Source organism: Ceratotherium simum, chromosome 8 (assembly GCF_057802395.1).
Source record: "Ceratotherium simum simum isolate JZ-2026a chromosome 8, ASM5780239v1, whole genome shotgun sequence".
Classification (NCBI taxonomy): domain Eukaryota; kingdom Metazoa; phylum Chordata; class Mammalia; order Perissodactyla; family Rhinocerotidae; genus Ceratotherium; species Ceratotherium simum.
In genome coordinates this window covers 82,359,579-82,382,567 of record NC_141907.1, presented here as the reverse complement: position 1 = coordinate 82,382,567, position 22,989 = coordinate 82,359,579, and the positions used below count along the sequence as shown (strand labels likewise).

Below are 22,989 nucleotides of genomic sequence, written 5' to 3'. Positions count from 1 at the left end.
AATTTTTTGAGAAATCTCTGTACTGTTTTCCATAGTGGCTGCACCAGTTTGCATTCCTACCAGCAGTGTATGAGGGTTCTCTTTTCTCCACATCCTTTCAAATATTTGTTATTTCTAGTCTTGTTAATTATAACCATTCTGACAGATGAAAGGTGATATCTCGTAGTTTTGATTTGCATTTCCCTAATAATCAGTAATGTTGAACTTCTTTTCATGTGCCTGTTGGCCATCTGTATATCTTCTTTGGAAAAATGTCTGTTCATATCCTCTGCGCATTTTTTGATTGGGTTGTTTGTTTCTTTGTTGTTGAGTTGTATGTGTTCTTTATATATTTTGGAAATTAACCCTGTGTCAGATATATGGTTTGCAGATATTTTCTCCTAGTTGGTGGGTTGTCTTTTCATTTTGTCAATGGTTTCCTTTGCCTTGCAGAAGCTTTTAAGTCTGAGGTAGTCACATTTGTTTATTTTTTTCTTTTGTTTCCCTTGTCTGAGTGTACATGGTATTTGAAAAGATACTGCTAAGACTGGTGTCAAAGAGTGTATGTACTGCCTATATTTTCTTCGAGGAGTTTTATGGTTTCAGGTCTTACATTCAAGTCTTTAATCCATTTTGAGTTTATTTTTGTGAATGGTGTCTACTTTCATTCTTTTGCATGTGGCTGTCCAGTTTTCCCAACACCGTTTATTGGAGAGACTTTCCTTTCTCCATTGTATATTCTTGGTTCCTTTGTCAAAGATTAGCTGTCCATAGATGTGTGGGTTTATTTCTGGGCTCTCAGTTCTGTTCCATTGATCTGTGTGTCTGTTTTTGTGCCAGTACCATGCTGTTTTAATTACTATAGCTTTGTAGTATATTTTGAAATCAGGGAGTGTGATACCTCCAGCTTTCTTCTTTTTTCTCAAAATCCCTTTGACTATTTGGGGTCTTTTGTTGTTCTATACAAATTTTAGGATTCTTTGTTCTATTTCCATGAAAAATGTCATTGGGACTTTGAAAGGATTGCATTGAATCTGTAGATTGCTTTAGGAAGTATGGACATTTTAACTATGTTAATTCTTCTAATCCATGAGCACTGTTCAGTGCCCTTTCCACTTTGTGCCTTCTTTGATTTCTTTCAACAATGTTTTATAGTTTTCAGTGTACAGGTCTTTTACCTCTTTAGTTAAATTTATTCCTAGATATTTTATTCTTTTTGTTGCAATTATAAATAGGACTGTGTTCTTGATTTCTCTTTCTGCTATTTCATTGTTAGTGTACAGAAACACAAGTGATTTTTCTATGTTGATTTTGTACCCTGCAACCTAACTGTACTTGTTTATTTCTAATAGTTTTTTGGTGGATTCTTTAGAGTTTTCTATATATAAAATCATGTCATCTGCAAATAGTGACAGTTTCACTTCTTCCTTTCCAGTATGAATCCCTTTTATTTCTTTTTCTTACCTGATTGCTATGGCTAGGACTTCTAATACCATGTTAAACAAGAGTGGTGAAAGTGGGCATCCTTGTCTTGTCCTCATTCTTAAAGGGACAGCTTTCAGTTTTTCACCACTGAGTATGATGTTAGCTGTGGGTTTGTTATATATGGCCTTTATTATGTTGAGGTACTTTCCTTCTATACCCGTTTTATTCAGAGATTTTTTTCATAAATGTATGCTGCATCTTTTCCAATGTTTTCTCTGCATCTATTGAGATGATCATGCGATTTTTATTTTTCATTTTGTTAACGTGGTTTACTATGTTGATTGATTTGTAGATGTTGAAACATCCCTGTATCCCTGGAATAAATCCCACTTGATCATGGTGTATGGTCCTTTTAATGTGTTGTTGTATTCAATTTGCTAATATTGTGTTCAGGATTTTTGCATCTATGTTCATCAGTGATATTGGCCTGTAATTTTCTTTTTTGTGTTATCCTTGTCTGGGTTTGGTATCAGGGTAATGTTTGCCTTGTTGAATGAGTTAGGAAGTGTCTCCTCCTCTTCAATTTTTTGGAAGAGTTTGAGAAGGATAGGTATTAAATCTTTGAATGTTTGGTAGACTACACCAGGGAAGCCATCTGGTCCTGGTCTTTTGTTTTGGGGAGGTTTTTGATTACTGTTTTGATCTCCTTACTAGTGATGAATCTATTCAGATTCTCTACTTCTTCTTGATTCAGTTTTTGAAGGTTGTATGATTCTAAGAATTTATCCATTTCTTCTAGATTATCCAACTTCTTGGCATATAGCTTTTTGTAGTATTATCTTATAATCCTTTGTATTTCCCTGGTATCCATTGTAATTTCTCTTTTTTTGTTTCTGATTTTATTTATTTGAGCCTTCTCTCTTTTTTCATAGGAGTCTAGCTAAATGTTTATCAATTTGTTTATCTAATCAAAGAAGTAGCACCTATTTTCACTGATCTTTTCTACTGTCTTTTTAGTCTCTATTTCATTTATTTCCACCATCATTTTTATTATTTGCTTCATTCTACTGATTTTGCACTTCATTTGTTCTTCCTTTTTCTAGTTCCTTTAGGTATATTATTAGATTGTTTATTTGACATTTTTCTTCTTTTCAGAGGTAGGCTTTTATTGCTATAAACTTCCCTCTTAGTACCACTTTTGCTGAATTCCCATGGATTTTGGTATGTCATATTTTCATTTTCATTTATCTCCAGGTATTTTCTTTATTTCTCCTTTGATTTCTCCATTGACCCACTAGTTGTTCAGTAGCATTTTGTTTAATCTCCACATATTTGTGACTTTTTTAGTTTTTTTCTCATAGTTGATTCCTCATTTCATATTGTTCTGGTCAGAAAAGATGCTTGATATTATTTCAATCTTCTTAAATTTATTGAGACTTGTTTTGTGGCCTAATATGTGATCTATCCTGGAGAATATTCCATGTACATTTGAAAAGATGTAGTTTTGGAGTTTCTGGATGAATATTCTGTGTATATTTATTAAGTCCATCTGGTCTAATACGTCACTTAAGGCCAATGTTTCCTTACTGATCTTCTGTCTGGATGATCTATCTATTGATGTAAGTGGAATGTTAAAGTCCCCTACTATTACTGTGTTACTGTCTATTTCTCTTTTTATGTCTGTTAATATTTGCATATGTATTTAGGTATTCCTATGTTGGGTGCATAGATATTTACAAGTGTTATATCCTCTTGTTGGATTGTTCCCTTTATCATTATGTAGTGCCCTTCTTTGTCTTTTGTCTCAGTTTTTGTTTTAAAGTCTATTTTGCCTGATATAAGTATTGCTACCCCAGCTTTCTTTTCATTTCCATTTACATGGAATGTCTTTTTCCATCCCTTCACTTTCTGTTTGTGAGGATCTTTAGGTCTCTTGTATGTGTGTCTCTTGTATGCCACATATATATGGGCCTTTTTTTGTTGATCCATTCAGCCACCCTATGCCTTTTACTTGGAGAATTTAGTCCATTTATGTTTAAAGTAACTATTGATAAGTGTGTACTTATTGCCATTTTGTTACTTTTTTCTGGATGTTTTAGTAGTTCTCTGTCCCCGTCTTCTTCTCTTGCTCTATTCCCTTTTGATTTGATGGGTTTCTTTAGTGTTATTTTTGAGTTCCTTTCTCTTTATTTTTTGTGTGTTTATGATAGGTTTTTGGTTTGTGGTTACCAAAAGGTTCATATGTAATAAGGTATGTAAATAGCAATCTGTATTAAGATGATGGTCTCTTAAGCCCTACACTTTTACTCTCCCTCCACACATTTTATGTTTTTGATATCATATTTTACCTCTTTTATTTTTATGTATCTCTTAATGTCTTATCATAGATATAGATAATTTTAGTACTTTTGTCTTTTGATCTTCATATTAGCTTTATAGGTGGTTGATCCACTACCTTTTTTGCAATTTGCCTTTACCAGTGACATTTTTTTTCCCAATTATCAGTTCTTATGTTTCATGTCTTAGATCAGTTTACATCTAAGTTCAGTTTACCCTCTCCAACAGTTCAGGAGTTTGCTCTTGCTGGTGGTTCTGCACTTTTAATGAGAAGCAGCTCAGAAAATTCATAAGTTAACCCATTTAATATTGGAAATTTCTTCCTTAAACTGAGAACAAATTACTCTTAAAAGTTTCACTTATGTTTCTACTTCTATGCTTTGGAAAACACAAGGCAGTTCTTTACCCCTCCCATAGAGACCCAGAGGAACCTCCTCTTCATCCCATACAAAGGCTTGCCAATATAAAACAGGTTAAAGCAAAACCATGAGAGTTGATGTGGGCGGGGGACGATGAGCCTCACACTGCTGTAGCCCAAGGTACTTCTGAGAGTTACTTCCAAATATGGAGTGGACCTCTGCAAAGGAGAAGAGGTCTGCAGCCACTTCTGGTGCTAACATTTGGAAATCCTACTCCATGTTTTACTGAGACAAGCCCTGAGGGGAACTCTGGAAACAGATGCAAAGAAAGAACAAATTATCAACTTGACTCAATGACACGCAGTGCCTCCCAGAGCCATGTTTGCCTTCTTCTGAAGGCCATGTCTCCTGCATTCCAGTTCTTAGCCATGCTCCCTTTGCAGTTGCTATGATGGTTTGTGGCCTTACCTTCTCTGCAAGAAACAAGCCCTAGGCTCCTGTCTGTAAAGAAGAACAGCCAGGCCTTGGTGCCTTGGTGTTATTTTCAGCTTGTCCTCAGCCAGATACATGGCAAAAGCAATTTCTCTGCGTTTTTTAAAAAATTGGATTTATTTTTTTCCACAATTCCTGACCTCTTCAAATGGGAATTCTCATCAGCCAGCACACTCAGTTGTGACCTGAGTGCAGTGGAGAGTTCATGTTTAGCAAGTGTGAAGCCCTTGCCTTGTTATGAAAACTCTACTTTGGATTCTTTTCTTGGGCAGAGTTTGCTTGCAGAAGAAAATTTTCTGATACTGCCAAGCACAATCTCACAGCAGTTCTGAAAGTTGGCACAATGTGCCTTAAAAAGGATTAGCAAAATCATCACCCATCAGGACAGAACTGCAGAAACCCCACCCCAGCCCTGCTTTCCAGCATGGCCCCATCCTCATGTGTGTTGGGATGGCTGAAGGATTAGAGGATGAGTTTTGGCTTGCATTTGGCTCTTTGACTTACCTTCTGTGTTTGCGGTGTTGGAGAGAGAAAATTTTAGGAACAAAGGGCAGAATAAAACCCCACGCTTAAGGTTTGGCATTCGCTAAGGCAGAGCAAAAGTCAGCAGTGTTCATTTTGATTCTGAGTGACTAGCAGTTGTATGCTGCTCAGTATTAAAATTACATAATGATTTCTGCTATTAAGAATGATTTAGTAGTAAACTGGGGTCCATTTCCCTGTGCATACAAAGGCCCTTTCCTTACTATCTTAATGTTAGAGATGTCATTTTCATTTACTAAGTGTTCAGTAGTTTAATAAACACCTCTACACACGTTACCTCATTTAGGCTCTACAACAAGCCCTGAGTAGATATAATTTACTCTCATTTCTAAGTTTGGAACATTTAGTGTTTTGCCACAAGCACTTACCAGTCACTGTGGGAGCTGATACTTGAACCTAGTTCTCCTGACTCCAGTGACTATTGTCACTGCCCTGCTGTCTTTATGAGACTGCGGTGATCCGAGTCCTCGTAGAGGTCCATGACAGAGGCTGTTACTGAGGCTGAAGGATCAAGGCTGTGGGAAAGGAGGGCTGACAACCCAAAGCTAACATGACCCTGTACTCCACACACACTCACCGACTCTATGGTGAGGAAGAGTGTGCATACAGCGACCAGCTCGTCTCCATTTGCCTGGGACTCTCCTGGTTTTAGCTGAAAATCTTACGTCCTGGGAACCCCCTCAATCCTGGGCAAATCAGGATGGTCGATCACCCCGTGTGTGGATCATCTTTTGCCTCTGGTTCCACCTGAATTTCTGGTAGCACCTCCAGTTCAGAAGATTCTTAGCCCCAAACTCTTAGGAAATTCTGGAGGCTTGTGGGCCCCATGGTTGATTTCTGCCAGACAGTTTTTACTGAGCCTGGACTCCAGGTCATTTTGTCCCAGGTGGTTACATTTTAAATATTTAAAAAATCCAAACCCTTGGTTACCAATGGGAACCAAGTCGATGATAATGATATTTGCTCCTGATTATGAACCAGACAGTATAGGAAGTGCTTTACGATTCTCACCACTAATCCTCAGGACATCCATGCGATGTGGTTACTATTATTCCCATTGTATGAATGTGGTAGCTGATACACACATTGAAGCGACTCTCCAGGCCCTGAACTAGGTGTGTTTGACTCCAAAGCCCACACTCCTGCAGCACGCTTCTCAACGCTCTTCTAGTCCCCTGTATCCTGTCTCAAGCAAATCAGAGTTGCATGGGTACTTTGAGATTAGCACCTTTCTTTAGAGGCTCTTGTAAACTTTTGAAGTAGCACTCAGCTCAAAGCATTTAGGAGATTCAGTAACCTGAGAGATTTGGCCCCAGAATTTCATAGAAACACTGTAAAAGGATTTACAAGAGAGATTCAGCCGATAACTTCAAACCTAAAACTAGCACTGCTGTGCTATATTATCTAACATAACTGTGAACTTTTTTTTAGCTCAACTTTTTTTTTTTTTTTTTTTTTTTGTGAGGAGATCAGCCCTGTGCTAACATCTGCCAATCCTCCTCTTTTTTTGCTGAGGAAGACGGCCCTGGGCTAACATCTGTGCCCATCTTCCTCCACTTTATATGGGACACCGCCACAGCATGGCTTGCCAAGCAGTGTGTCGGTGCGCGCCCGGGATCCGAACCAGCGAACCCCGGGCCGCCGCAGCGGAGTGCGCGCACTTAACCGCTTGCGCCACCGGGCCGGCCCCTCAACTTTTTTTTTTAATAGGTGACCGTCCAAGTTTCAGCTTTTGACATTTTATCATCCAATCAATTCTCCTGGAGAAGGAATTAGGACCGTAAAGATTTATACAGATGTTAAACTTCACTTGATATACTATTTTTTATAAAATTTTGTTCTTTAGACTAATGTGCTATAAGGTTTGCCCAGGCCTTAAGAGGGAGTTGACCAATTAAGTATTTTTGTACTTGTGCGGGCATCACCCACTTTGGTACTCTTTTGCCTTTGTTCATAAGTAAACAACTTTTCGTTGCTAAGATAAACTTTGGTTTCTTTGGTTTGAAGGTTGAGATTCAGAATGGTTGCTTTGTCCTCACCTGCTTAACTGTGACAATATCGGCAAGATAGGCTGGGTTTTTTCAGTGTTTTGCTGCTAAAACAATGACGCTCACCCTCAAGCTTGATGGACTGGTACTGCTTTAGCTGGTGCATTTAATTTGGCTAATGAGTTAGAATTACTAATTCTAATTGCTAATTCTGAATTAGGCATAAATATATTTTAAATTGGACCTACAATACTTACTATATTGCATCTAGAGAGATATCTGTGGCAAAGGTTATACCAGTTTTTCAAAGGAAAGTTTTTTCATATTTGTTGTCTAAAAAATATTTCAGAGTCTGAACAGCTATGTCTGAAGGCTTAGAAAACCTGCCTCACTGATTCACTTCACAAGAGTAAAATTTCCTTTGTGTAGAATGAAATTTATTTGGAGGTAAGTGTGTCAGTGTATCTTCCAAAAACTGTCAAAAATAAAATCTACGTGGGACACCATCCTGTCAATACAGTCAGTAAATCAAGATGACAGCATCATTGCATCTTATGTTAAGAAATAGCGGCCTGAAGTGGTTAAGCAGCTGCTTCAGAAGAGTTAAGCACTTGCCCAAGTAAATTAAAGCCCTTTGGTACTTGAAAGCCAGCACGCAGGCTGGACTTCAGCTCCCCTTCCACTCTGCACTGTGCACTCTGTGCCGTACACAAGCTACACAAGCTACACAACCATGTGAGACAACTCTGTGTGTAGTGGGGATTAGCATTCAGATCATAATCTGTCTGTGTGCAGGGGCAACAACTTTTACTCATCTTGCTATCCTCCGAATATCTAGAAATCACAGTTGTCCATATCTGGGTTCTATATACCCCTGACTCCTCTTTCTCAAACTTGACCTTCCATTCCAATTTGTTTACATATCCTTGGCCCTATTTTCATTTTCATTTGTTTAATTATGTGTTTTCTTCAAACTACATCAAGTCTTTGTAGAATGAAGTAGAACATAGATATAAATCTATACACACACTCTCAAAATCAGCTGTGTCTTGCAGAGCAGCTTGCACTTAAGAAGCACACAATATGGGCCGGCCCCGTGGCTTAGCGGTTAAGTGCGCGTGCTCCGCTCCTGGCGGCCCGGGTTCGGATCCTGGGCGCGCACCGACGCACCGCTTCTCCGGCCATGCTGAGGCCGTGTCCCACGTACAGCAACTAGAAGGATGTGCAGCTATGACACACAACTATCTACTGGGGCTTTGGGGGGAAAATAAATAAATAAATAAAATCTTTAAAAAAAAAAAAAAGAAGCACACAATATATTTTTCACAAATTGTGTTGAACCAAACTAACGTGACCTGTTTTTATTTTTTTTTTTTAATTTTATTTATTTATTTATTTTTTCCCCCAAAGCCCCAGTAGATAGTTGTATGTCATAGCTGCACATCCTTCTAGTTGCTGTATGTGGGACGTGGCCCCAGCATGGCCGGAGAAGCGACCCGTTGGTGCGCGCCCGGGATCCGAACCCAGGCTGCCAGCAGTGGAGCGCGTGCACTCAACCGCCAAGCCACTGGGCCGGCCCACGTGACCTGTTTTTAAATCCCCCAATATAAGGTGGATAAAAATGCTTTCAGCCCTTTTCAATAGATTTGATTATCCCATCTTTGTTAAATCTCTACCCTTGGTTTGATCACAAGTTACTGTATTTATTTTCACGACTTGATCTACAAAGGGTAGGGCTTATGGACCATCGGAAAGTTTTGAAGGTTCTGAGTCACGTTGCTGAAGGAGGAACTTTAGAGTCAAACTATTTATCTGAAGGGACCAGATGCTGTTATTTACAGCAGAGGGAGCTGAACATCAGTTGGAAAAAATCTTTGTTTACTGAAATACGGAACCAAGAGAAAGACAGAATGTGCACTGCTAGAAAAGTAAGCAGAACATTTCTGCATCCTCATTATCATGATCTAATAATGTGGGGCTCATTTTTAGAACTTCACATACATTAAAGTAATTAAATACTTAGGAATTAAATGCCTGTTGAACAATTATACACTGGGGAGGAAACACTGGGTAGGGTGTTTCAGAGAATGCCAATAAAAATGGGATAAAACATCATATGGAAAGTTTTTCAGTGAGACATTGGGGGAAAATGGAAAAATTTGGTTTATATTGACATTATTAATAATGTGGATATGTGGATTTCTGGATAGCTGGGCATTTGCTCTGGTAAGCAAAATGTTTCCATAAGGAGACTTTCAATAATCTCAGTTGCAGGCATTGCATTCACCTCTGTAGTTCAATGGGAGACCAGGGTCTCATTCGTAGCTGTGGGAAAAGATTTTCCTGCTGTTGACAATGGAAAAACGCTAATTCTGGAATGCAAAGTGGACAACAAAATATCATGCTTTTAAGCTTTCTTAAGGATATAGTTTTTATCAAAATATAAGTTTAAAAAACTTTTAAAGACAGGAATACATTGTAAGTAAAGTATCTTTATTCTTTAAAAACAGAGTTGGCATTAACTTTAGAAATAGCTTTGGCATTTTTTTCATTTGCAAGATGTCAAGTAGTCAGTCTAATTCCTTGCCTTAAATGGGTACACAATTGTTTATAGTGTTAGGTGCTTTTGTTCCTTGCAGGACATTTGTTCTTGTGCAAAATGTCCATGGAGACATTTGGTCCATGCCAAAAAGGTCCTTGATATTTGGTCCTGTCAAAAATGTCCATGGAGATATTTGGTCCATGATTCGTTAAATAATACATTTAACTTTGTTAAAATTTTATTTGTTACTTTTATTGTAATTCATGATGAATTTTGGATTTCACAATTATTCTTGTTCTTCCTCATCATGAAGTTTGGCAGGGTTACTCTTAAGTCGATGAGCAATTGCTCTCAAGTATGTATCGACCTGATTATTGGCATTATGTACATTATATCTGTCAACAATTTCTGTTATACAAATTTGATTTTGTTGGTATCATTGTGAAGTTGGTGGCTGTATTTGAGTGTGACCACCAAGAACCTGGGTGATAACCTGTTCATTGCTTTGCTGTTCATCTTTTAACACTTCACTAAATCTCCAAACTGAAGGATGATGCACTATCATCAGCTTTGAAATGTGCTATGCTAGCCTTCCATTGTGTTGTTCATCCTGTGATCACCATTCAGTACTGATGTATAAACATTCCAAGTTTCTGGTGGAAATCTTGGAGCTTCTGTTCTTCTGCCTCTGCCGTGCCTTCCACGGACATACACTCTCTCAACATAATCCATTAAGTCATCTAAATTTTCTTCTGCATTCTCCACAATGTACTCAAAACTTTCATTTACAGGGCCGGCCCGGTGGCACAAGCGGTTAAGTGCATGCGCTCTGCTGCGGTGGCCCAGGGTTCACCGGTTCGGATCCAAGGCGCACACCCACGGACCGCGTGGCAAGCCATGCTGTAGCAGTGTCCCATATAAAGTGGAGGAAGAGGGGCATGGATGTTAGCCCACGGCGAGTCTTCCTCAGCAAAAAAAGAGGAGGATTGGCAGACGTTAGCACAGGGCTGATCTTCCTCACAAAAAAAAAAACAACTTTCATTTACATATTCCAAAGGCACAAATGAAAGTCCAAGCAACATGGATGCACACTTATGGGTGTTACTTTTTGTTGTCATACACTCGCCTGTTAGATGCAAAGAAGATATTTTTTGCCACAGTGATTGTGACAAGTGGAATAAGCATCCTTTTACTTGTGCATTTGGTAGGAGTAGATAAATCGCATTCATATTTGCAATCTTGAAATTCATCATGCACAATGAAGTGTTAATGTGGAGATTTCTTTCCCATATAAATGTAAGTACTTTTTCATATATGTATAACTGTAAGTGTCTTCTCATTGTTAGTGCATAAATGAATGGCATAGTATGACCCAATACTACATTGTGCACAGTAAATAATTGAATGAACTGTGTTGGTACCCTGTTGAAGGTGCCATCACTGAATAATGTGGTACTGGCATTTGAATATCAAATATTGCCGTAAGTTGTTTAAATAAGATTTCTTTTGTCATCTTGAGCTCTGCAATCATGCATAATAAATGGCTCTCCAAGTCTGGTCACTTTATACTCCTCTGGAATTTCAATTCGATGCAATAGAGTTGGGTTTGGAGGTCGATGTCTGTTTTGTATTTTATTTGCTTGCATCTTTAATGAGTTTCTCTCTGGTAGCATTAATGGGACCTCTTCATCATGAATATTACAGAGAGCTCTTTGAAGTGCTTGCAATGGTGTTGCATTTGGTTCTTCTTCCGCATGTTGTTTTAATCTATTCAGGGTTTTCCTTACTTCCCATTCAACACCAAGCTTGCGCTGAGGTTTTCCTGTCCCATCTTGAATGATTGTAATGTTATCCAAATGCTAGCAAGTTTTACAACAGGCAATGAAGATTCTCCTCTCTTCACAGCACCGGTAGCTTTTCCTCCTATCTCTGTTAAAGGAATGGAAATGGTAACAAAAATCATTATAATGTCACATTGGCTTTTCCTTTTGTGAGTATACCATTTCTGTCATATTCTGCTGAGAATTTTCAAATAAAGGTGTCCTATTGTCAAACAACAAGGGTTATTTTTTTTCTTTTGTAGCCACCTGACCAAGGTGCTAATGTCTTATGGATTCGACAGCCAGTTCAGCCAGGCTGGATCAGCCAGCAGGTAGGCAACAGCAGAGGGTGTGGTGGTCCATGCCAATTGGCAGGTAAGTGTGGGAGTCACACCCACTAAAATTTCTCCAAATAGTGGCCGACGCTTCTTGCAGTGTACCCCGATTGTACCACTATCGGACATCGATGCAAGGGAAACATCACTCATTAACCATGGGCAATGGGATAGTTGTAGGGGGGTTAATTAGATGCCTGGCATCCCACTTATGGTGGCTATTACACCCTACCACTATGTAGTAGGAGAGCACATCTGTTCTCACTCCTCCTGAAAAAGTGAGATGCTCTGTAAAGTGTTTACATCAACGTGTTCACTGGTGGTTTTACATAGTGGCTTGACCAAGCTCCTCCTTTCAAACTCCTCTCTTATTGAAGGGCCTAGCCACATCCAACCAAATGCCCAGTGACATACTAATACACCATGCATTGCGAGATCCCATCATTGACTTGTCGTCCTCTGTGCATTTCTCTAACTGTAGGACTTTTTCTCCATACAGATAGTTAATATAAATCCTGCTCTTCTGCAAGATTCGAACTCGACTCATCCACCTAACCCCATGTGCCATTACCAGCTAGGCCACCGAGGCAAGAAGTGTTATTATTGGCAATACAGCCACAACACAATTATTGGACCAATAAAACGTGATAGTATTTTTTATGTATTAATCCTGTAAACCAAAAGAATAAATAAACGTTATGGGCTGTTTGAACCCAGGAATGTTTTCTACATGTGGACATCTTTGGATATGACCAAATATCCAGGACAGTTTGGCATAGATCAAATGTGCTCATGGACATTTTTGATAGGACCAAATTTCAAGGACCTTTAGGTGTGGACCAAATGTCTCCATGGACATTTTAGACAGGAGCAAATGTCCATTAATTGCTTTTGTTTGTTTATTTAAACAACTTTGCATTTAGCCTATCTTAATGTTTTGGAAAAATGAAGATGACATTTGAAGTCTGCGTAACCTGACAAGTGATGAGGCCCTATGATGTTAGAATTTGAAATAATTGTTCCTGGAATTGAATAGAACTAGAATAAAAGTATTCTAGTTTGGGTCAGGAACCCAGCAAAACTAGATTAATTGGGGAATTAATTTTGCACTGTAGAAGCTAGCAACTCTACCTACAGAAATTAATAAATCTTAGAATTGGCAGAAATCTTAAGAATTTACAACTCCGACCAACAGATACTTGAATTCTAGTTATGCTACCTCTAAAAAGTGGATATCTATCCATTGTTAGAATATTTCCAATAATATGGAAAAGCCTCAAGGTAGCACTTTCCAATTATAATTAATGAGACAGTGTATAATTTAAGAAGCTATACAATTTAAAAGCTATATAATTTTGATATAGAGATAGTCATGCAATAGTGTGGTTTGCTTAAGGGTTATATATTCCCCAAGTTCCCCTAGTGTTTCAGTGTAGTTCATGAAAGGAGAGGTTCTTCTTACACTGGGGATTACTATTATTCCTTTCTATAATAAAATTTTTTTCATTAAAAAAGTGGAAGATGATTGTTTAGTTTGCTAGGGCTGCCATAACAAAGTACCACATACTGTTTGGCTTCATTTCCTCACAGTTTTGGAAGCTAGAAGTCTGAGATCAAGGTGTTGATAGGGTTGGTTTCTTCTGAGGCTTCTCTCCTTGGCTTGTAAATGGGCGTCTTCTCCCTGTGTCTTCGCATGTCTTCTCTCCGCACATATCGGTGCCCTAATCTCCTCTGCTTATAAAGACACCAGTCATACTGGCTTAAGGCCCACCCTGATGACTTCATTTTAACTTAATCACCTCTTTAAAAACTCTATCTCCAAATACAGAGACATTCTGAGGTACTGGGTGTTAGGACTTCAACATATGCATTTTGAGGGAACACAATCCAGCCCATAACAATGATTATTCTAGAAAATTTGGATAATCAGAAAATATAAGAGGAAAAAATCAACCATAGTCTTACATCCTCAAGACTACCATTTATTTCATTTTTGTTTGTATTTCCCTCCTTACATTTTTCAATTCATATTTTATCTAGTTGTATTCACACACTATATAAATATTTTTATCCTACTTTTCCAACTTAGTGTAAGCATTTTCCAAATTTATTACAATTTATAAGCATTTTTTTAAATGCTTAACTCTAATATCTGTATTTACCACAATTTATTTTATAATATCTCTATTATTATTTACATATTTATTTACACATATTGTTTATATATTTCCCTTTATAAATAGTGCTGAGATGACCTCTAATATATATTAAGATTTTTCTGAATTTAGCAATTCCTTAAGGTAGAGTTTTAAAATGGAATTATAGGGTCAAAATAGTCTTCAGTAGGGTACAAAGTTTCCGTTATGCAACATGAATGACTTCTGGAGATCTAATGTACGGCATGGTGATAATAGTTAATATTGTACTGTATACTTGAAATTTGCTAAGAGGATAGATCTTAAATTAAATCTTTTCAACAGACACACAATAGTAATCATGTAGAGGTGATGGATAAGTTATTTAGTTTGATTATGGTGATCTTTTCACAATGTACACACGTTTCAAAACATCAGATTATATTCCTTACATATATACAATTTTTATATCTCAAAGATATCCGAACAAAATTGCTAAAAAAATAAAATGTGACCATCTACAAGAAAAAATAAAACATTCTTAAGTATCCTGATGTATACTGCAAATTATTTTCCGAAGGTGTTGACACGAGTGACATTACCTATTTCACCACTCCTTTGGTAATAGTATATATTTTCATTAAGTAAAAAGTCATTGTCAACTTAATAGGGAATTATATCTCATTATTTTTATTTTAAAAACCCTTTTTATAACCAAGAGAACAAACACTTCACTACATGTTTACATGTTTATTCATGTGTTGTATTTTCCTCCTTATGTCCTTGCACGTCTCTCTGGTGTGGCTGTGACGTGTGGGAGGGCAGGAGTGGTGGCAGTGGAAGTCTTCGTGCTTTCCTTATAAATTTGACTAAGCATCGTATATATCAGAAATGTTCACTTTTGTCATTTTTGCTTTAAGCATTTTTCCCTCAGACTACTTGCTTAAATTTCTTAAATTTGGAAGATCAATTTACTGTTCAAAATTTTCATTCTTAGAAGATTCTTTTATGACTTTTTTGTATCATTTTTAAGCATAAAAGGTCCTCCTTTATGCTTAAAGGAGGTGCTGCATATATTTGATATTTGATATTTATGTCTTTACTGATTGATACAATAGTTTGATTTGAAAAATAAATCTCAACTATTAATCCAGCTGGAATTTGTGTGGGATTGTGATGTGAGATTTCTAACTTCAGCATTGGGCCACATTGTACAGTGACCCATAACATTTTCCGTAGAGAGGCAGAGGGTGAATATTAATTTGAGTCACTGATGGCTTTCAGCCACCCATCTGTTTCCAGCATATCATTTCTCACATTTAATTTCTCTGCAAAAGAGCCATGTAACCATCTAAAGCAGCTCTCTAGGAGTGTTGCATTAGTTGACAAGTAAGATGAGGGATAATTCATTTTGCATCTGAACAAATTAAGTAAAATATTTTATGGGACTTCTAGACAGATTCGGGGATGAGATGGCAGGAAGAGTTTCTCTCTCTGTCTGAACTTGATAATCTCAGCAAAACCATTTAATTAAGTCTAGCAAAACCAGTTGAAGGATTGGAGGCTAGTCACTGAGTATCTCCACACCTTAATTTCCACTTATAAAAGGTGAGAAGCTTTAACTTGCCTAACTATTAAGAGATGCAAAAACTGGGCTATGTGCCAAAAGGGATACAGAGATGCAATGTCACAGATTGAGTCATCCAGGAACTCACAGTCTATCTATTTCATGACGTTCATGGTTCCCTTCATCCCTAACCATGCTACTTTTCTAATTTCTTCACCATTGTTATATGATTACACAGCAATTAAATATTGCCTTAAATTCTTGCAGACGAATCAGCAGCATTTTCTGTTTTATAAATTTGCCCTTGTGAATAAGTAAGACACAGATGACAATTTTAAGTTGAAATTGTAGTACAAGAACCTAGTTTAGTGAAATATTATGTGGGCACAGGCAAAAGCAAAGCACTGGAAAGGGTATACCTCAGATCTAGTCCAGCCCTGTGTCTCATGTGCTATGTGACCAAATGGATCAATCATTTAGTCTCTCTGGGCTGCCTCTCTCATATATCAAACACAGGTTTGACGAGATGATCTCTAAGGATTACGATTCTAGTGTTCAATGAAAATCATCCTGGGCAAATTAGAACATTATATGGAATCTTCTGTCCATATTTATATTATTTGAGGAGTCTGTATTTGTAAAGACATAATTAGGACCCATTATAACTCTCACCTATTTCTTAGGTTATTAAATGCAAAGCAGCTGTGCTATGGGAAGAGAAGAAACCCTTTTCCATTGAGGAACTAGAAGTTGCCCCACCAAAGGCTAAGGAAGTCTGTATTAAGGTGATGAGCCCTAGAGTGCATAAGCATAAAATATCACACCCATATTGAGTATATCATTTTTGTGAGGTTGGATTCTTAAATAAGGAGATGTTTCCTAAATTTTGGGTATTAATTCTTGTGCTGTTTCTTGTTTATTGTTCAGGAGCTAGTCATACTGGATATGAAATTAATGACTTAATTATCCATTAAAAAACAACACTGTTAATCTGCTCCATTAAAACTTTTATGTGTTGAATTTTTATTGACACAGTGTATGATTTTACAAAATGGTTAATAATCATGACTAATAACTTCTTTTAAAATCTTCTGGGAGTCAGATAGTGTTGAGATTACTTTTCACAAAGAACAGGAACTCACTTGTGCTGGAGAAACAACTTCCTGGAGTGTTTTCCCTCCATTCCTCTGGGCAGAGCCTAATGGTTGGTTTGGGCACCAGATTTTTAAGTAGGCGCCGCAGCTGTTATTTCTTTGACTCTCTCTTGTTACCTGAGCACTGTAGTAAGATTTTGCCCCTCGCTTATCTCCTTGCACGCCCTTCCTTCGACCTTTCAATAAGAGTCATACATAGGAGGGCCTAGCTGTAAAAATCTACTTTTGTGCCAGCTACATGGTACCATCTGCATTCTGTTTCCCTCATAAGGCCATCAATTTACAACACAAAGACACTGAGATTCAAAGTAGGGCCAGAGGAAGCAATATTGTAAATCCCTTGATGAGGGGGATCTTGTCTGATGGTCTGATGGTTGATATTAGGCTAGAATCTTCTAAGAGTCAACACTGTTATATTAGGCAATCATACTGCATAAACAATTATAATCTTTTCAAGAGCAAGTTAAAGATTCTCCCAACTGTAAAGTGACCAGTTTGCTGGTTGGTGCAATGTTCTTGTCTTTGAACACAGATTTTGGCCACAGGAATCTGTTGCACAGATGACCACATGATAAAAGGAGCAATGGTCTCTAAGTTTCCAATGATTGTGGGACATGAAGCAACTGGGGTTGTGGAGAGCACTGGAGAAGGAGTCACTACAGTGAAACCAAGTATGTGGATGTCAAGTCATAAGTTTGAGATAAGTAGAGTTTGATTCTACTAATCAATAGCACAACTAGGAATTATTAGAGAGAGGCTTAACACAATTTAGGAGGATAAAAGCATAAAAAGAATGGATTGTACAGAGTGAGGTTTAGCTTGGCAAAATCTCAACTTTTGGCAAGCAAACTTAATGGTGCTTATAAAACCTTAGAATACTTTTAAGAAACTCTTGCATGCAGCATGGGCTCAATGCACTTTTGTTTATTTCATGTTTTAAAGTTAATGGCCAACATCTTATATCATGATGCTTTCCCTTTAGGGGACAATGTCATCCCTCTCTTTCTGCCTCAGTGTAGAGAATGTGACACTTGCCGCAACCCAGATGGCAACCTTTGCATTAGGAGTGAGTAAGTTTTAGTCATTCTTATTCTAATGTCATTTAAAATGGTTCCTGTGCTAATTTTTTAATTGAATTAATTAATATATGCATTTGACATATCGAATAGTGTTACTGATTGTGGAGTAACTGATGGCACTACCAGACTTCCATGCAAGGGCAAACTAGTCTATCACTTCGTGAATACCAGTACCTTTACTGAGTACACAGTGGTGGATGAATCTTCCATTGCTCAGATTGATGATGCAGCTCCTTCCGGAGCAAGTCTGTTTAATTGGCTGTGGATTTTCCACTGGATATGGGGCTGCTGTTAAAACTGGCAAGTTAAGAAACAGAGTGGGCCAGTTTCTTCCTTTTTTTAAAATAACTGATTTTCTTGGAATCCTGAAGATTTTTGGAAAAAAAATTTTGAAAACATATTTTATATGCAAGCTGTTTCTACACAATATCAAATCACCTGAAAGAAAAATGAAAAATTCAGATTAGAAATTTTATTTCTAAATAAGTGGGAATAAAATTTCTAGATTTAATTTTTTTTGCTTCACACTTCCTCCAGGTTCAATTTCTAAAATTTAGATTCATATCTAAAATTAATTTTTTTCTTTCACAAAATAAATACCAATGCTGGTGTATTAATTTGCTAAGGCTGCCATAGCAAAGTACCACAGACCGGGTGGCTTAAACAACAGAAATACGTGCCTCTTCTGAGATCCTAAAACCTGCTGAGTTGTTCCTGCATGAACAACTGCTCTGTTCCTGCATGAAGACATTTACACATGCTACTCTGATGATCTGGAATACTCATCTACTGAGCCCTCGTATGGTTGGTTCCTTAACATCACTCTCAGTTTAAAGATCATCTGCTTGCTCAGAGAAGATTCTTTTTTTCTGTCTACTCCATCTAAGCAGAAACAAGGGAATATGATTGCTTCATTAACAGTCTGTGTCCCAAATCTCAAACTCTCATTATATCTTTACTCTTCAATCAACTATAAGCTCCAGGAAGGTATGGACCAAGTCTCCTTGAATCACTACAGTGCTTAGCAAGGAGCACTTAGTAAGGACATAGTCATGGCTTAATAAATAGTAGTGGGGAAAAAAGGGATGTTTGAATGAACAAAGGAAGGGTATGTCCAGATATGTGGAAATATAAAAATGTGAGGGAGCTTGTGGAAAATATACATATGGATGTTGAGGTAGATTTATCCTAGACATGAGTTCAAGACAGGTCTAAGGTCTATGAATGTAAATATTAGCATTCATGCACATATCACTGTCATATGTTAGTCACCACTTCTATATTTCTTTGGAAAATTCTTAGTGGAAATGAGGATGAAACACTCCTTCCCAGGTCTCCTTGAAGTTTTCCACTAAGAATTTTCTACCAAGATAGGGGTGAAAGAAGGAACATTGGATATAGTTTTACATTAGTATTTGTAATTTTTTTTTATTGTACTTGATGTATTGCTACCATATTAGTACTTGGCTAATATACTATTAACCAAGGCATTCTCCACTTTTAGGTATAATTTTTTCCTGGAAGCTATATCTTAAGTCAAATCACTTGAATGAACATATGTTTTTGCCTTTACCTATTTGAAAATAGGTCAAACTTATAATATGAGGGCATGTTGGGGGTCCTACAAAACCCACCTTTAGTTCAGTGATTCACTGGAAGGATTTACAAAATTCAGAAAAGTTGTTATACTCATGGTTACAGTTTATTACAGTGAAAGGATACAGATTAAAACCAGCAAAGGAAAAAAGCACATAGTGTGGAGTCCAGGAGAGACCACATGCAAGCTTTTAGCCATCCTCTTCCAGTGCTGTCACATGCACAGCACTCAGTTCTCCTAGCAACAGTGTGTGACAACACATGTTGTCAACCAGGGAAGCTCACCCAAGTGGTGATGTCCAGGGTTTCTTTTGGGGAACAGTCACATAAATGTGCAGCACCCACATGACTGACCTCAGCTACTAAGACCCCAGCACCATCAGAGGTCAAGCTGATGGCTCAAAGCCCCAGGCATACAAAAATAGACATTCACCATAAATCACATTGTTAGTATAAACTATCTAGCATAGCCCGAGGTCTCAGATATACCAAGACACTCTTAGCAGGCAAGGTATTCCAAAGACTCAAAAGTTATCTCCCAGGAACTGGTCAAGGGCCTGTGCTGAAGATCTTTGGAATGGTGAAACATAGATTTTTATTAAAGAACACTAGGGGATCTGAGGAGTGAAGAAAAACAATAATAAAAAAGTGAAACCTTACTATATTGTAAAATAATAAAATATTTTTAAATATTTTTTAAAATATTTTTAAATTTTTAATCTAAATTTAAAATTTTAAATCTATAATTGACACTTTTATTTTAGACTCTAGTTTTCTTCCACAATAATGCTATGGGTAGTTCGTTATACATATTAATCTCCAGTTCCCATTCCTTAGAGCAGGAAGGTTGGGAAAAGGAGAGAAGCTGGGTTTTTGGGTTTGTTTGTTTGTTTTCGAGTGGAGGAACACCTGAAGTTAGCAGAGACTGGGGACATATAGTAAGGTTCCACTTTTTTACTATTGTTTTTCTTCACTCCTCAGATCCCTTAGTGTTCTTTAATAAAAGAGATAGGGTGACAGCATGGTCAAGAAGCTATCACTTTACAGATGAGTGATCAAGACCTTGGGAGAGGTCTTTAGTGGTACAGCTCCTTAGTGGTTAGAAAGGTCACACTTCAGAGCCACTATAGACTAAGGTTTCTTAGAGATTAAATAAGAAAAGCTGAATGAGGTCCCGGAAGACAGAGCTAGAATCATAAGCTTTTGTACTTAAATCTGGAACCTGGAATTCAACCAACAACAAAATATTCCATCTCAGATCTAGACAATAAAGCTAGCAGATAAATTGGGAGAAAAGGCAGGGAATGCCCAGTTTAGTTTCTGAGTAAAATGCTGACCATTAAGGAATCCATCAATAAAGTTTGTTGAATGGTTGAATGAATGATACTTAAGAGAATGACTGAATTGATTTCAAAGTTCCAAATTCAGGAACTGAACTGAGGGATTGGGAAGCTATAGCTAAAATTAAAACTCATGGAGAGTGAGTGCAACACCTCTGCAGTTCTCTGTAAATCTCCACTTACAGGTATGAACATTTCAAAACACATGCGTACATATGCACACACAAACTATTTCTTCAGCTAATTCCTGCAAGGGAGGACAAAGCCAGAGAACCAGGAGTTCTGAAAATAGATCCTGTTCACCCAAAAGTCTGCATTAAAAAAGAAAGAAAGAGAAAGAGAAAGACACAAAGAGAGAGAGATGGAGAGAGAAAGAGAGAGAGAGAAGGGAAGGGAGGGAGGAGGTAGAGAAGGAAGGGAGTAAGGGAGGGAGGAAGGGAGGGAGGGAGGGAGAGACTATCACAGTGAGTGCCATACCCTTTCTGTGGGTCTCCCTGTGTTCAGGTCTCCCTGCTACCTAATATGAAATGGGATTAGGGCTCTTCTCAGGAAAATAACTTCCAGCTAGAATCTTCTTTAACGTAGCATAACACAGGGTAAAAATCTCAAAATTGATTTAACTACATTTCCTTCCTTGAGCTACACATGGATCATCTAATCGCAACATGGAGGTTCGACTTTGATGAAAAACCAGTTTATTTACAAGTGAATCAGAGTTATGGTTATTAAGAAAATGTTAGTCAGACAAAACCTAAAACCGATTTAGCACAGATTTGTGAGGCAGCGATAACAGAGATCTTAGTGCTTATTTAATCCTGCTCTGAGGTTAAAGGAGGTTGTGGTGGTGGCTGAGGAGGCTGCAAAATCTTCCACAATAAAGGTCTGAATGACATAACCTTTATAAAGGGTTTTTATTTGTCTGGAAAAGACTGTTTTTGTTCCTTTTCTGTTCTCAAACCTTCTGCTGTTTCTAGTCCTCTTTGTAGCATTATCATCAGAACAAGTCACCCAGTCCCGACACCATAGCAACCCTCTGAAATTTGTGTTCCTAACATTGGAGATACTTTGCAGGTTTAACGTTCTGATCCTTCCTCTAGCATTTACAGGAAATTTTCTATCCATAAGTCTCTCCTGGTTCAACTTGTGCTGTCTTTGGCCAGGGAGGAGTTGGCCTTTCAGTCATCAAGTGCTGTAAATCAGCTGGTGCATCCAGGATCATTGTGATTGACCTCAACAAAGACAAATTTGAGAAGGCCATGGCTGTAGGATCCACTGAGTGCACCAGCCCCAAGGATTCCACCAAGCCCATCAGTGAGGTGCTGTCAGAAACGACAGGCAACACTGTGGGCTACAGTTTTGAAGTTATTGGGCATCTTGAAACAATGATAAGAGCCAAGATTAGAGGAGATACACAATACCCAAGCTATTCGATCACATAAGGTAAAACTCATTTTCATAGCTTTACTACCAACTATGGAAATACCTGTTAGGCAAAAACTGGTAACTATGAAGCGCTTTTGACAAAAAGCCAAAAGCTTATGTCAACCTAAATAAAAAAGCAAACTGAGGCAAGCTCAAAATTGTCAAAAAGATTAGTTTATTTGGGAATAGCAGAGAAACTGCAATTTGGGACACGCAAACTGCAGCAGGCCACAGGCAAGTCCGTTAAGGTTTTGGGGTAGGTTGTATTTCTGAGCAGGGAATGTAAAGAGGGGAGAGTTCAGTTAGAGTCTGTTAAAATAAAAAACAGAGACCAGCTCTGAAAATTCCCTGAGTATACAAAACCAGCCCAGCCACACAAACAAAGCCCAAACTAGCCCACCTTGTGAGAGTAACTTGACCTGGGTCATTTCTTGCACATGCCTCTGGAAACCATAAGCAAAATTTCACAAGATTGATACGAGGCAACCTCTAGTCAATGTGCTATCATTTAAGAAAATTCCAATATTACAACCAATCACCATGAAGAACAAGCGGTCACTGCTTTTTCATCACACAATCTGCTCTCTAACAATATACCCCCGAGCCTCATTCCATGCACTGGTCTGAGTATTGCCAGTTTATAAACTGTTTTTGTTTTGTTTTTTGCTATTTCTGCACTTCTGACAAGTTCAAGCAGCAAGTTTCTTGGCTCAAGAATGGAGAGAGATTCTTGGCGAATGTTCATCGGTTGAGGGATAAGTTTCAGTTTTTTGTAAATCAGCCATTTACGGGAAATCGGTCTCTCAGTCCTTATGTTTTGTTTTCCTCAGGCATATGCATGAGATTTTTCATTTTATATCCTCCAGTTCCATTTTA

General features: G+C 37.8%; 1 protein-coding gene across 1 annotated transcript; it reads left to right on the top strand.

Annotated features, from left to right (window-relative positions):
- The first annotated feature begins 7,238 nt into the window (after positions 1 to 7,238).
- Positions 7,239 to 22,130, top strand: LOC147916521 (all-trans-retinol dehydrogenase [NAD(+)] ADH7-like). The gene is made up of 7 exons (XM_087434672.1): positions 7,239 to 7,268; positions 11,749 to 11,817; positions 16,206 to 16,307; positions 17,209 to 17,347; positions 17,659 to 17,746; positions 17,846 to 17,996; positions 21,852 to 22,130. The coding sequence occupies exons 1-7, from the start codon at positions 7,239 to 7,241 to the stop codon at positions 22,128 to 22,130; spliced, it is 858 nt and encodes a 285-aa protein (XP_087290798.1).
- Positions 22,131 to 22,989: the final 859 nt, after the last annotated feature.

What these genes read in the sequence shown, in the direction of transcription:
- LOC147916521 (XM_087434672.1), top strand. Translation starts at nt 7,239, where the DNA reads ATGACGCTCACCCTCAAGCTTGATGGACTG. An exon ending in CAGGCTGGATCAGCCAGCAG is followed by an intron (nt 11,818 to 16,205) that starts GTAGGCAACAGC and finishes CCTATTTCTTAG; the next exon opens with GTTATTAAATGCAAAGCAGC. An exon ending in CTAAGGAAGTCTGTATTAAG is followed by an intron (nt 16,308 to 17,208) that starts GTGATGAGCCCT and finishes CTTTGAACACAG; the next exon opens with ATTTTGGCCACAGGAATCTG.